The 12207-nt window shown below is 42.8% G+C and overlaps 6 protein-coding genes across 7 annotated transcripts; 2 read left to right on the forward strand and 4 right to left on the reverse strand.

Annotated features, from left to right (window-relative positions):
• Positions 1–132: 132 nt before the first annotated feature.
• LOC132795723 (annexin B11) lies at positions 133–4650 on the reverse strand. 2 transcript variants are annotated; one of them, XM_060806593.1, is made up of 8 exons: positions 4522–4650; positions 3272–3364; positions 2274–2927; positions 1484–1865; positions 1190–1419; positions 912–1121; positions 783–851; positions 133–488 (listed from the first exon to the last, which is right to left on the reverse strand). In XM_060806593.1, exons 2-8 carry the CDS (start codon positions 3281–3283, stop codon positions 423–425), a joined length of 1623 nt encoding a protein of 540 aa, XP_060662576.1. In that variant the 5' UTR covers positions 3284–3364; positions 4522–4650; the 3' UTR covers positions 133–422. The 2 variants fall into 2 exon arrangements, with proteins under 2 accessions (XP_060662576.1, XP_060662577.1); XM_060806594.1 differs by lacking the exon at positions 2274–2927.
• A 450-nt stretch (positions 4651–5100) lies between these two features.
• On the forward strand, positions 5101–6381 carry LOC132797350 (rab-like protein 3). Its single transcript, XM_060809069.1, has 3 exons — positions 5101–5381; positions 5443–5961; positions 6032–6381. Exons 1-3 carry the CDS (start codon positions 5342–5344, stop codon positions 6364–6366), a joined length of 894 nt encoding a protein of 297 aa, XP_060665052.1. The 5' UTR covers positions 5101–5341; the 3' UTR covers positions 6367–6381.
• Positions 6382–6418: 37 nt separating this feature from the next.
• On the reverse strand, positions 6419–6847 carry LOC132795620 (decapping nuclease DXO homolog). The gene has a single exon (XM_060806418.1). It carries the CDS (start codon positions 6845–6847, stop codon positions 6419–6421), a length of 429 nt encoding a protein of 142 aa, XP_060662401.1.
• Positions 6848–6928: 81 nt separating this feature from the next.
• Positions 6929–7641, reverse strand: LOC132795621 (decapping nuclease DXO homolog). The gene is made up of 2 exons (XM_060806419.1): positions 7386–7641; positions 6929–7320 (listed from the first exon to the last, which is right to left on the reverse strand). The coding sequence occupies exons 1-2, from the start codon at positions 7639–7641 to the stop codon at positions 6929–6931; spliced, it is 648 nt and encodes a 215-aa protein (XP_060662402.1).
• A 247-nt stretch (positions 7642–7888) lies between these two features.
• On the forward strand, positions 7889–9182 carry LOC132797351 (TM2 domain-containing protein almondex). The gene has a single exon (XM_060809070.1). The coding sequence runs from the start codon at positions 7997–7999 to the stop codon at positions 8825–8827; it is 831 nt and encodes a 276-aa protein (XP_060665053.1). The 5' UTR covers positions 7889–7996; the 3' UTR covers positions 8828–9182.
• Positions 9183–9299: 117 nt separating this feature from the next.
• LOC132797348 (la-related protein 7) lies at positions 9300–11676 on the reverse strand. The gene is made up of 2 exons (XM_060809068.1): positions 11325–11676; positions 9300–11267 (listed from the first exon to the last, which is right to left on the reverse strand). Exons 1-2 carry the CDS (start codon positions 11608–11610, stop codon positions 9508–9510), a joined length of 2046 nt encoding a protein of 681 aa, XP_060665051.1. The 5' UTR covers positions 11611–11676; the 3' UTR covers positions 9300–9507.
• Positions 11677–12207: the final 531 nt, after the last annotated feature.

The following is a 12207-nucleotide window of genomic DNA, read 5'->3' on the forward strand; positions in this document are numbered from 1 at the left end:
ATAGTTTTTCTTATTATTTTTTAGAAAATTGTTTCCTCATCTTCTTCAATATATAATAAATGCATTTGCATAATCTTTTAAAGTTTCGTTGCGGCACAACATTATAAGTTGTAGTTAGTTAATAGTATATCATTATTGTTCACCATGTTTGTTTGTTTTTAATATTTTTTTGTATTGTGCACTGGCATGTTTTATTCATACAATTCGAGACGAAATTGCATTCCTTATATAGTAGATAATAGTCATAAAAAATAGTTACGTCATAGTCAACATACATTATAGATCAATATACCACTAGACCAAAATAGTTGATGCATTAATGCAGAAAACAAAGAGATTTCTTTTCTTTTTTTTTGTCAATTTTTTTTCCTTTTTGGTTTGCTTCATTTTCCTCTGCTCCCGAATGGTCTTTTGTTGTTCCCTTAAGATGAGCGTTGTTCACCAATCAGCGCATACAAAGCGTGTTTGTAATGTCCAGAAGTATCGCCCTGCAAATTGAGAAACGAAAACCATTTGGTGAATAACCATTAAAATACATTTAACTACAAACTTCAGAGTCGTTAAAATTTCTAATTGAAAAAAGAAAAACATGAATAACCACTAAAATATATTTTACTACAAACGTTAAAATAATTGATATACTTAATATTTACAACACTAAGTTATTTACCATCTAAAACCATGTTTTGCAATGAATATAAAAATGCACAACAATGTGAAATATGCAATTTAATTTGTACATTTTAGAAATTGTTAAAGTTGAAGTCAAAACTAAAGCTTACCTTAATCCAACTCTTCAGCGATTTGCCATACAAGCGCTCATAAGCGACCTTAATATCCGCCAAATCGATCTATAAAATAAACATTATTATAGTTAATAACTCCAATTATATGGTTGAAGTTGCAAATACCTCGCTGCGCGTGATGATGACACGAATCAGCTGCTTGTCATTGGTGCCGATGCCAGCCATTGATTTGTGCAAACGCGATGCAAAATACTCGATTTTATTTGTGACACACTTGTAGATGGCAATGAGGCCCTCCATAATGTCGCCGGAGAACTCCTTTTTGATGGCCTTCTCCAGTGAGTGGCCCGTCATGCTCTCGTACTCTTGGAATATCTACACGAGAAAGTGTCGAAGTGTCATATTACAATAATTGACTGTCTGACAAAGTTTAAGATGCTCACAAGTTTAAGCTGCTGATAGTTGCGCTCGCAGAGAATCATGTTGAACATGCTTTCATCGGTGCCGACACGCAGTTCACCCGCCTTGAGCAGCTCCCGGGCATCGTTTTTGGCCATTGCGGGATCGACACGTCCGCTCTCCTCTCGCGCCGCTGTGCACAACGATGTGAGCAGGCGCTTGAAGTTGCCCGACGTCTCCGATTTCAGTTCGGACTCCAAGTGTGCGCCAAATACTGCAAAATACATATTTGGCATGAATATATAAAACGAATTATAAACGGACTCGCCACAGCTTACAGCGCAAATATTGATTCTTGATGGTGTGGATCTCGACGTTGGAGAGCGTACAAAGGATTTCGATGAGGACCTCCTCGTCGGTGCCAATGCCAGCCATCGCATCGTTCAATTCGATGCAATAATAGTCGACAATGGGACGCAGCAGGCCAACGAGCAGCTTTTCAAAGTTGCCGCTCGTCTCCGACTTGATGTCCTCGATCAGATCCTTGCCGAAATGCGTCTTATACTGGCGCTGGATCTCCTGGCGCTGCTCGTTGTTGCGGCGACAGATGATCTCGATGAGCTTGTCCTCATCGGTGCCGAAACCCTTCATCGCCTTGCGCAAATCGTGGGCATCCTTCACCGGATCAAAGCCCTGAGCCGGCACCAATGTGGGAGTTCCCTGAAATAATAAGTTCCGCAATTAGTTTAGCATTCAATGACTATATAATCAGGTTATCAGGTGTTAGTACGTCTACTATGCGAAGCAGAGATAAGTAATATAGGTTGAAACAAAATACGGAATAACTTCCAAGTCATAAAATTCTATAAAATTATTAAGTGAGATCTTAAAGCCACTCGAGTTTGTGATATTTGCATATGAATAGCGACAAGTCCATAAAAAATAATCGAGATACAATCGCGATCAGGTTGTTTTATGTGCGCATATATCAAACACACAATTGGGGGAATCGATAGATCAACATAATTACAATAAATTGCTATCATTTGTCCAGCTAGTTATATGGAGTACGTTTCTTTTTTTTTTTTGTTTCTGTGTTTTTTTGGGCTTTGTTTTTTATAGACGAACCTCTTTGTGGGCTGTAAAGTGTTGATTGAGCGACCGCTGCTGCTGCACATGCATCTGACCATACCCTTGCCCCTGTCCGTACCCCTGTCCATACCCCTGTGCCTGCCCCTGTCCAAAGCCGTAAGACTGACTCTGGCCATAAGACTGTTGGCCAGCATTGAAGCCATATGGCGATGACGACGATGACGACGTGTAAGATTGAGTTTGACTGTAACTTTGGCTTTGGCCACGATTTGGACTATGACCATATTGCACTTGGTGGTGCTGCTGCTGCTGTTGTTGTTGTTGTTGTTGGTAGTGATGATGGTGCGAGGTTTGTTGGTGGTGGTGTTGATGTTGATGATGGTGTTGGCTGTGGGGTGGATTATTGCTTGGGTATGGATACGGAGCTGATGTTGTGTTGGAGCCACTGCTGCTGTTGGGATATGGCGCATGCATTGGATATGGAGCTCCGCCGCCGCCGCCGCTTGGATATTGTTGTTGTTGTTGTTGTTGTTGGCCGTACGGCGGGGAATTGGATGGCATTGGGTATGGTGGATTTTGTGGCATCGGTGCGGTTACCCAACCAACGCCAAACGGCACCTTAGGTTGATCATTCGATTGCTGATATTGTGGTTGTTGTTGTTGTTGTTGGTGTTGAGGCATTCCAGAACCCTATAAGAGTTTAAAATATATACATACATCACGCCACAGATACTCAACCCACGCACAAAAAAAAAAACAAAAAAAGACCAAAGCAACTTGAAAAGAACTCAACTTGAAAAACAACAAAAAGGAAAATTGCGTAGCAAAAAGCGTGCAGAATATAATTTATTCATTTTGTTTTGTCTAGCGTTAGCTCTAAATATAGTATATATGATATATATATATACGTGTCAGGGTCGTCTGTTCGTATAATTCAATAATTCAAATAATTGTTTATGAGATTTATATGTAATTAATACAATAACAACAACAAGAAAATAAGAAGAATAACAAATGTAAAATGCGCTACTTACGAATGGATACATATTGTTGATCAACTGCTTTTCGATGTGAGATATTACTAGATGTACGGGAGGAGGATTTCCGCTGAGATTCGAATATGTAAACTGCAGAGAAAAGAGAAAGTTATAGGTCGTTAAGGCCGCACGTCTTACGTCTTCTTCTTAGGGCGTAGTGTATTCGCACGTTTTATTTTGTTTACTTTACACGCACCTACACACACTCACACACACACACACACACACCTTCGCGCGACAACAAATAGCGTGCATTTTGTCAACCTGCATACGTTTTATATTATTAGCCCCAGACTAAACTCGACTCTCATGCATATTAATATAATTGGCTAGCTGCCGCTCTCTCGCCCCCGCCCCCATAAAGTTTTACATTGCGGTTGTGAAATTGTTGAGTGGCCTAAAACGCGCCTCAAACCCTGCTTCGATGACTCATATTCTTATCTACCCAGAGTACATACGCGCCTGCCCCAAACACAAAAAAAGGAAAAGGAAACCCAGTCGGCCCACATCATCAATAAATTTCATAACTACGCATGATAGCTTACTTTTCTCGGAAATGTGATGATGATGATGAATCATGTTACATTTTAAGAGCTTGAACCCCACGAGGGCGACCACCAACATGCCGCAGTACTACAATACATGGGGGAATATGACTCATTTTAAAGATCGTTCTTGATGCATTGCTCTTTCCTACTAATTATTCCCTATTTTGCAAGGTCGCAAACAACAGATGGTTGCGGGGCACGACAATGCACGCAAAAATATCTCCACACACACACACACGCACCCAAATGCAGTATCTACTATGTCTATGTGTATTTATCTCATCATAAATGCGAATAAGATAAACAAACAAACGTTTTCCTTTCGTTTATCATGAAATCTACAGCATAAAATAATCGACACACGTTTACACAAATTCCACTCTAATTTTTGTGTATATATGTTGTTTGCATGTATAACACATATGTTTATATGTATTATCTCTCTGTACTTAAGCTATACATATTTATGTATCTTGTGGCTTTCTTCTCCGCAAGTCTTAAGGCGCTCTTTTTTTTTTTTTTTGTCTCGTTACACCACAATCTACTATAATTTTTATAGCACACTCATAATTAGTGGTTTGCTTTCGTTTTTTTTCGTTGTCCGTGCACTTGATTAAATTAGTTGATAACTTCAAAGCAGAACCGAAAAACAATTGGCTTATTGTTGTGTTGTAAATAAGCGTTGAAATTTATAATTACTTTAAGTATCAAGGCGTACGTGTGTACGTAAGAACCGTTCGTGTAGCGTCCAACAACTGATGATGATATTAACTGAGCGACCAATTATTGACTGACCGAGCGGGCCGACACAACAACTTGTTGCTAGTGGACGAGAAACATTTCTTAATATATACGTTTAAACGCCGATATACTAAAAATACAGAAAAACTGTTATCACCTGGTTACACTTACATAGTGAAGGAGGATTACTTTAAAACAGTATGTTATTATATTACGAAAAATATCTTTAAGAATACTTTTTCCATACTTTTTGAATCCTTTCAGCTGTTATTAAAATTACCGTTACAATCGACCCACCATTTATCGAGTAAAACAAGATGTTGGTATTTTTATAAAAAAAATATTTGTTTGCCCTTCACAGGGTCTATGTGGTGTGTGATAGTCTTAACAAATTAAACACTGTGAAAACCATCATACAACAAAAATATATAAAAATAAGCAAAAGGATACAATTTATTGTTTTGCGAGGTATGGTCTTTTTTAGGTTAATTTTGGAAAAAAGTAGGCGCGTACTTGTCAGCTGATCAGCTTCGGTGTTGTAGCAGGCAGTCGTTGTCAGCGTGCAAGCGTGTACACAAAACATAAATAGCATAGAATTTGTAATTGTAATTTAATGTACATTTCCCAAAACACAACGAAACAGTAAAACCAATAATCAAAAAAGTGATGCAAATTATTTAAATAGTATATGGATAATCAATCCTAAATCACAGTTGTAAGCATCAGCGACACAGGCACAGAAGAGGAGGCCGCAAATAATAATATTTGCCACGACAATATGAATAATCGAGTACGCATCGTCATTGTAGGAGATTCAGGTATTCGCGTATTTAAATCATTTCCACTTGAATGTCCTATAAGAATTTATATACCCTTTAGGTGTGGGCAAAACATGTTTGACACATTTAATAGCACACAACGAGTCCTTGATACGCCCCGGGTGGACTGTAGGCTGCAACATTCAGGTGAAGATTCATGAGTTCAAGGAGGCCACCGTTCGTCAGTGCCCATATTTTATTGAACTCTTCGACATTGGTGGTTCACTAAGCCATAAGAATACACGCAGTGCCTTCTACACGGGTATACACGGCGTCATCCTGGTGCACGATCTGACCAACGGCAAATCACAGGAGCAGCTGCTCGACTGGCTCTACGAGATTGTCAACAAAGAGGGCAAGGATACGTACAAAAGTCGCAGCAGCAGTTCAATGCCGCCATCGCCAACCGCATCGACATTGCCCAGCTTTGTGGGCGGCATCAGCGAAGCGCACATGCGCTTCGATCTGGAGGAGTTTCTGGGCTCTACGCAAATCCCCATTCTGGTGATGGGCACCAAACTTGATCTGATCGACGAAAAGCGTCATCCCAAAACGACGGTGAAGAAAGCTGGTGGCATAGGTCAGTATCAAATACAGTTATAAAACAAGTCGAAGTAGTTTATTTATTTATCTGTATGGAATTTGTATAGCTGACAAATGCGGCGCCGAGGAGATCTGGTTGAATTGTCGAGACACGCGAAGTCTCGCCGCTGGCACAACAGATGCTGTGAAGCTGTCGCGATTCTTTGACTGTGTTATCGAGAAGCGTGAAAGTTCAGCAGCCGGCGCTCACCACATGGCGGCAGCAGCCGCCAATGCCACCATTGAGAGACGGCGACCCCCAAACAGCAGCAGCAGCAACAATTCGCAACCCACTTTGAGTCCCGAGTATGCGAACTATACGCGACTTGGCAGAGCAGCAGGAGGAGCAGCAGCAGCAACGGACAGCGGTGTGCCTCTGCTGGAAACGAGTGATCTTAAGTGATAAATAAAAAGTTGATTTTTTAATATTACTTTCAAAAATTGTAGTTCAAAACTTACCTATACCAGGTGGGTAACAATTGCTCCTCCGGTTGCGCAGCGATGTCATCCCGTATCACAGAGTAAAAGACTTGATCTTGTGTTGCTTTAAAGTCTAGCATTACAATTGCATCAGAATTGTCGATATGCTCCATTAGCAATTTGAGTTCGTGCAGAAAGTTCGAGAGAAATATGGTAACAGCAGCTGGACTCCAAGGCTTATTGCGATGCAGTTCACCAACGGCGCATTCCTCAATGCGATGTGCCAAACCCTCCTTATCCCTTAGACCCACAAATATGGTGCGTATGCCAACGAGAAAAGATTGACACCACCAGTTTAGTGACTTAAATGAATCAAACGAGCGCTGCTGATAGCGATTCATTGTATGAGCTGATGTCTTGAGCTCCACAAACTCAGCGGCTGCCAACTGCTTTCGATCATTCATGTCGCTAGAGAAGAAATCGTTAAACTTAGCTACACAAAGCAGAAGATTTAAATGTGCAACTCTTACAGCATATCATTGCTCTTAATGCCATCCATTTCGGCTGCAAAAAAGCACCTGCAATCCGTTGAGTGTTAAGTGGAAGACGCAGTCAAACTCTTTGGACTCATTCACTGGGCTTGTGGTGTCCGGCAGCTTCTTTGGATCCTCTGTGGTACAATATTGTTCAAACTTGAAGCCCCACGAACACATGTCTAACTGTTGCTTCGTCATCGATTCGCGTTCTAGGCGATCCGCCTCTGTTTCCACCTTGGCTAAGTAGATGGTGCCATTGAGACGTGTTGCCATCAGTCTGTAGTCCTTCCGTCGCTCGTATGGCGTGCACATAATTTGGCGCAGAATGCCGCGAAAGGTCACAAAATCATAAGATAAGTTGGGACCCTTTTTTTTTGGTCTGTAGATGGGCGGGACAGCTCCTGTTGATGATTGCAAATGTACCGGCAGAAGTCATGAATGTCTTTGTATTTGTGTGCGGCTTCACCCTTGCGTTGCACACGCTCAATGCCCGCATTGAGATCCAGCGGGAATTCTGTGCGATGCGGCAAATTAAGATATGAAACGTTGCTGGCATAGTCCTGGAATTGACGCGATTCGTTGAGACTGTAACAGCCAATGGGCTGTGGACAGCTGAGCCGGGGAAAAGCGCCGGGGAATTTGGTGCCGCTGCGATGCAGACGCACGTTCAAATTCAACGTTCCGTTAATGTGGTCACGATTTGTTGCAACTCCTGAATGCATTTTTGCTGTGATGAGCTTCGTTTCGAAATCACCTCTATAAAATATCTATATTGACGCCAAGCGTAATTATTCTTTATTCAATAAGTGAAGAAGCAGTACAACAGAAAAAATACCATAACAACACATGGATGAGCTGAAAAATATACCAAAAAATTGAGTTCGAATTTCTACGTAGCTTACGAACGTTGAAAACCCGATTTTTTTTTGTTATGGGCTTTTATTCCTGACTGCTGCAATTGCAGTCGGTTATCGATAACAGCGTACTCGATAATAACAAAATAACAAGTGCATTCGCAAGACATACAGCTTTGCAATTAGTTTAATTCACAAGCAGAAAGAAATAAAAATAAAAAAAATGCGACAACAGCGACAATGCATTGTGGTGAATATGCGTTCTGCGATAGCGCTCATCATCATATTTGTGCTGACCGGCATTAGAAACAGCGAAACGGCCAGCGGTGGCAATCAAATGGATCTTACTGATGCCAAAACCGATCAACGCAAAGACAACAGCAATGCTGGCAACAACAACAATAATAATAATAACAATAATGAGAATGAAGTGTTTGTGCCCGCGTTGGCCAACATGGCCAGCAAGTCAAGTGGCGACGGCAATAGCAGCAGTAACAACATTAGCAACAGCACTACAAACATGCTGTGCCCACTGGATAAAGAGACACCTTGCGATCAGTTGCAATTCCCGTGCATACGTTGCAGCTACAATTTCAATTGTCTTTACGGTCGCGATGTGAACATCAGTTGCGAGGCTGTCAGCAATGTCCAATGCCAGGGCGAACGCGCCTTCCACCGGCAAATGAACTGTCGCTATTGCTACCAGACGGAAATGTGGCAACAGCACTGCGAACAGCATGCGAATTGCAATTCGGCAGCCGAAAAATATTATCGCACCAACTGCACAGTGCATCAGGATGTCCTCTGCTTGGGCAATCGCTCTTTTACCCGCAATCTACGCTGCAATTGGACGCAAGGTTACCGCTGGAGCACAGCGCTCTTGATCAGTCTTACGCTGGGCGGCTTTGGTGCCGATCGTTTCTATCTGGGACACTGGCAAGAGGGCATTGGCAAGCTGTTTAGCTTTGGCGGCTTGGGTGTGTGGACCATCATCGATGTGCTGCTCATATCCATGCATTATCTGGGGCCAGCCGATGGCTCACTATACATTTAGATTAAGTGAACTAACATTTAGGCAAAATCTATGAGTAAACAATTGGAATGTGAAACGAAAGGAGGTATGTATGTATATAACATTTAGAATAAGACCCAAGATTGTATATAAACATTAGTTGAGACTGTCTATAAATCTAACTATAGCTACACAAGATATTTATGTATGTATGTATAATAAAACCACACAAAGTGATCATTTTAAGCAAGTGAAAAGTGGAATTTAATATTAACATAAGAGCTGCCAATGTTGTTTAGAACTTCTAGAAATGTCAACAGCACTTCAACTTCTAAAACTACACTTACAGGACAGCAGAAACGGCGCATGTTAAATTACAGAGCTGTTAAATGTATCAACTGGTGTTTAATAAACAATTCTAAAAACAATAATCAATATCAGTTGTATTATATTCCATGCTAATGATACTTTATTGTATTTCTAGTTTCCCTCAATATATAGTAATTTACTATATTTTAAACCCCAATTCTTATTTAGGAGACAACAAAATATTCAATGATTGATTTCGATTTGAAATTTAGAAACATGATGTCCTAAAACTGTTTTAGTTCAGTTCATTTAATAAAGTGAAAAATATTCATTATTTTCGTTGCCTGTTTTTGTAAATAGTTGTACTACAAAACAACTTGAAGTCTTTGTTTTCTTCCTCTTTATTTATTCTGTTAGACATCAGCGGATAGATTGTTGCTTGCTGATGCAGCTGCTCCTCCATTTGGACCTCCCGTTGTATTGGCGGCTATCTCATCGTCGTCAGCATCGTCGAACTTGATGTGTTTGGCCAGCAGCTTTGCAAACTTTTCGCGTCCACGCTTCTGCTGCACACGCACCTTCTTCGTCAGCTTCGCCTCGCGATCCTGCTCGATCTTGCGCCAATATTGCTGCTCCGTCTGGCCACGCAGTACCTTCAGCTGCATCTCAGCACAGCTCAACTTGTGGGCCAACTCATCGGCTGCTTCGGGGGTGGACATGCGTAAATGCGCCAGCTGATCGCCCTCTTTGATGTCCACATACTTGATGTCCGCATATTGTCGCATATCGGCCTTGAAATCCTTGACATTGGTGCACGGCTCATGCAGTGCACATTCGACTATCAGACCCGGCTCGTATTTGAAGAGTGGCGCCCGTTCCTCGGCCTTGGCTGGCAGCTTTGCGGTGTCATCCGTTTCGCTGCCGCCGGCACCATAGAAATTCATATTCATCTTATGTACACCACCAGCGGCATTCTTGTTGCGCTTGCGTCGTTTGGCAGGCACTGGCACGTCGCCTCCTCCAGCAACGGCATGATGATGACGGTGATGATGATGGTGGTGGTGATCACCCGCATCGCTAAGCGGTTCGCCTTCCTCATGTCCGACGCTACCGCTGCTGCTGTTGGCGGCGACCACCACGCCCGAGCCAGCGACACTGTTGCCCTTGATCTCGGTTAGCTGTTGTTGTTGTTGCTGCTGCTGGTGGTGATGGTGTTGGGCCTGCAATTGAGGCAGTGCTGTGTTGCTCTTGCCAAGATGCGTCTGCTGACCGCCACCGCTGCGCCACAGTTTGCTCTTCGCCTCGCTGATGATGCGCCGCTGCAGATTGAGATATTTATTGCGCATGCTGCACCAGCTGCTCTTGGGCAGCACCTTCAGCTCCATGGCGCTTGGCTCAATGTTTGGCTTGTGCTTGTCCAGCAGCGGTTTCTTCTTTTGCTTGCGACGTCGCTTATGCTGCGTCTGCTTTGCATCGCCGCCGCCGCCGCTCTCTTTGCCAGCACGATCATCACCAGCATCCTCGGGATTGTCATCGGTTTCGCTTTGTTGCGACATTTCGGCATCTGTGCTTTCCAAGCCAGCTGCTTGATCGCTTTGCTCCTGCGGTGCCTCCAGTTTCACACGCTTGGCGGACACGGCTCCATCATGGGTTTCTTCCTTGTCGCATTCCCGCTTCAGAGTTATTTCTGCACCAGCAGCTGCTGCTGCATCAGAGACATCTGCACCTGACTTTTGCTGCTGTTGCTGTTGAAACGAACGAATGCTGGCCAAATCAGCGGGATCTGTGTGCTCCACGGACAGCACACCTTGCACCTGGGCAAATGCCTTCACCGCCTTCTCCACGGCCGAGCTCTTTTCGAACTCAATGAAGGCAAACTCCTTGATCTTGCGAGTGCCCGGATAATGCGGCAGCGATACATAAGCAACGGCACCATATCGACTAAAGACTTCTTTGAGCCAATCGTGGGTTGCTGTGCGTGGCAAGGCTTCCACATAGAGCGTTTTATCGTTGACATCCCGTTGCACGGGCAGCGCCGTCTTGCGACGCACTTTTAGTCCACTCTTGTCCAGCTCCAGCAGCTGTGAGTTGGACAGCGAACGCGATATTTGTTGCACATCTTGGGTGAGTGTTTTGATCTTGTTGAATGTAAGAAATATGTCAAGCGGCACATCTAATAAGAAACCGAATTTCAATAAAGCACACTATGGATACATTGGAACGTACTTACATGGATCCTGCTCCACGTAACGTCGCAGGAAACGGTCCTTGCTCAGATTGGCGTCGCCAAAATAAAACTCCATTTGCGTTCGAATCGAATTAAACAAATGTCGCTTACGTTTGCGACCGCCACCTGTTTCGCTTTTGATGCCCCCTGGCGATGTGCCGGTAACGTCCGCTTGGTCGCCACTTGCCACCGGTTCATGTTCATGGGCCGTCGCATCCGCTTTGTGTGATTTTTCCTGCGGTTCTTGACCGCCCCCCGTTTTGTCGGCAGCAATTGTTTTCGCAGCCATTTAAACAACAATATGTGCAAAATTACAATGTGACCAGATCTCAGTGATAGCGATTTGCCTGTGCTGCTGTGGAGTTTTTCAATAGTTACCGAAATTGATAAATACTTATGAGCTACTTCCTACGACAAACAAATTGATAAGCAATCAAATAAAATATCAGTTATTTATAATTATAATTATCGATTTCTTACAATTACAACTAAAAGTTCAAGTGATTAGCAGTTTTAATCGTACGATTACAAACAAAGTATATCGAAAGCAGCGGTACAAATAATCGATACTTTCTACACCGCATAGCAGCACTGCAAAATTAACATTTTGGCGGCAAACAGATGCTGTTGTGTTTTAATATTGTGTTTGTCGTACAGTGCGACAGGATGCCGTCGATTGTCAATTAATATAATAAAACCGAGCCGTGCGCCACAAACAAAACGATTAGCTCAATAAGCGTGTTGCCAATTTGCAAGTGAAAGTGCGTGCGTAAGGAACGGAAATTAAACAACAGTATCGGCATTCTAAAAGAGTGAAGAGAGGCATCGGCATCGAAGCCGATTCAGAAAGAACCGCAGCAAAACAGACAAACGAGAAGTAAAAAGC

The sequence above is a fragment of the Drosophila nasuta genome, chromosome X (assembly GCF_023558535.2).
Source record: "Drosophila nasuta strain 15112-1781.00 chromosome X, ASM2355853v1, whole genome shotgun sequence".
Classification (NCBI taxonomy): Eukaryota; Metazoa; Arthropoda; class Insecta; order Diptera; family Drosophilidae; genus Drosophila; species Drosophila nasuta.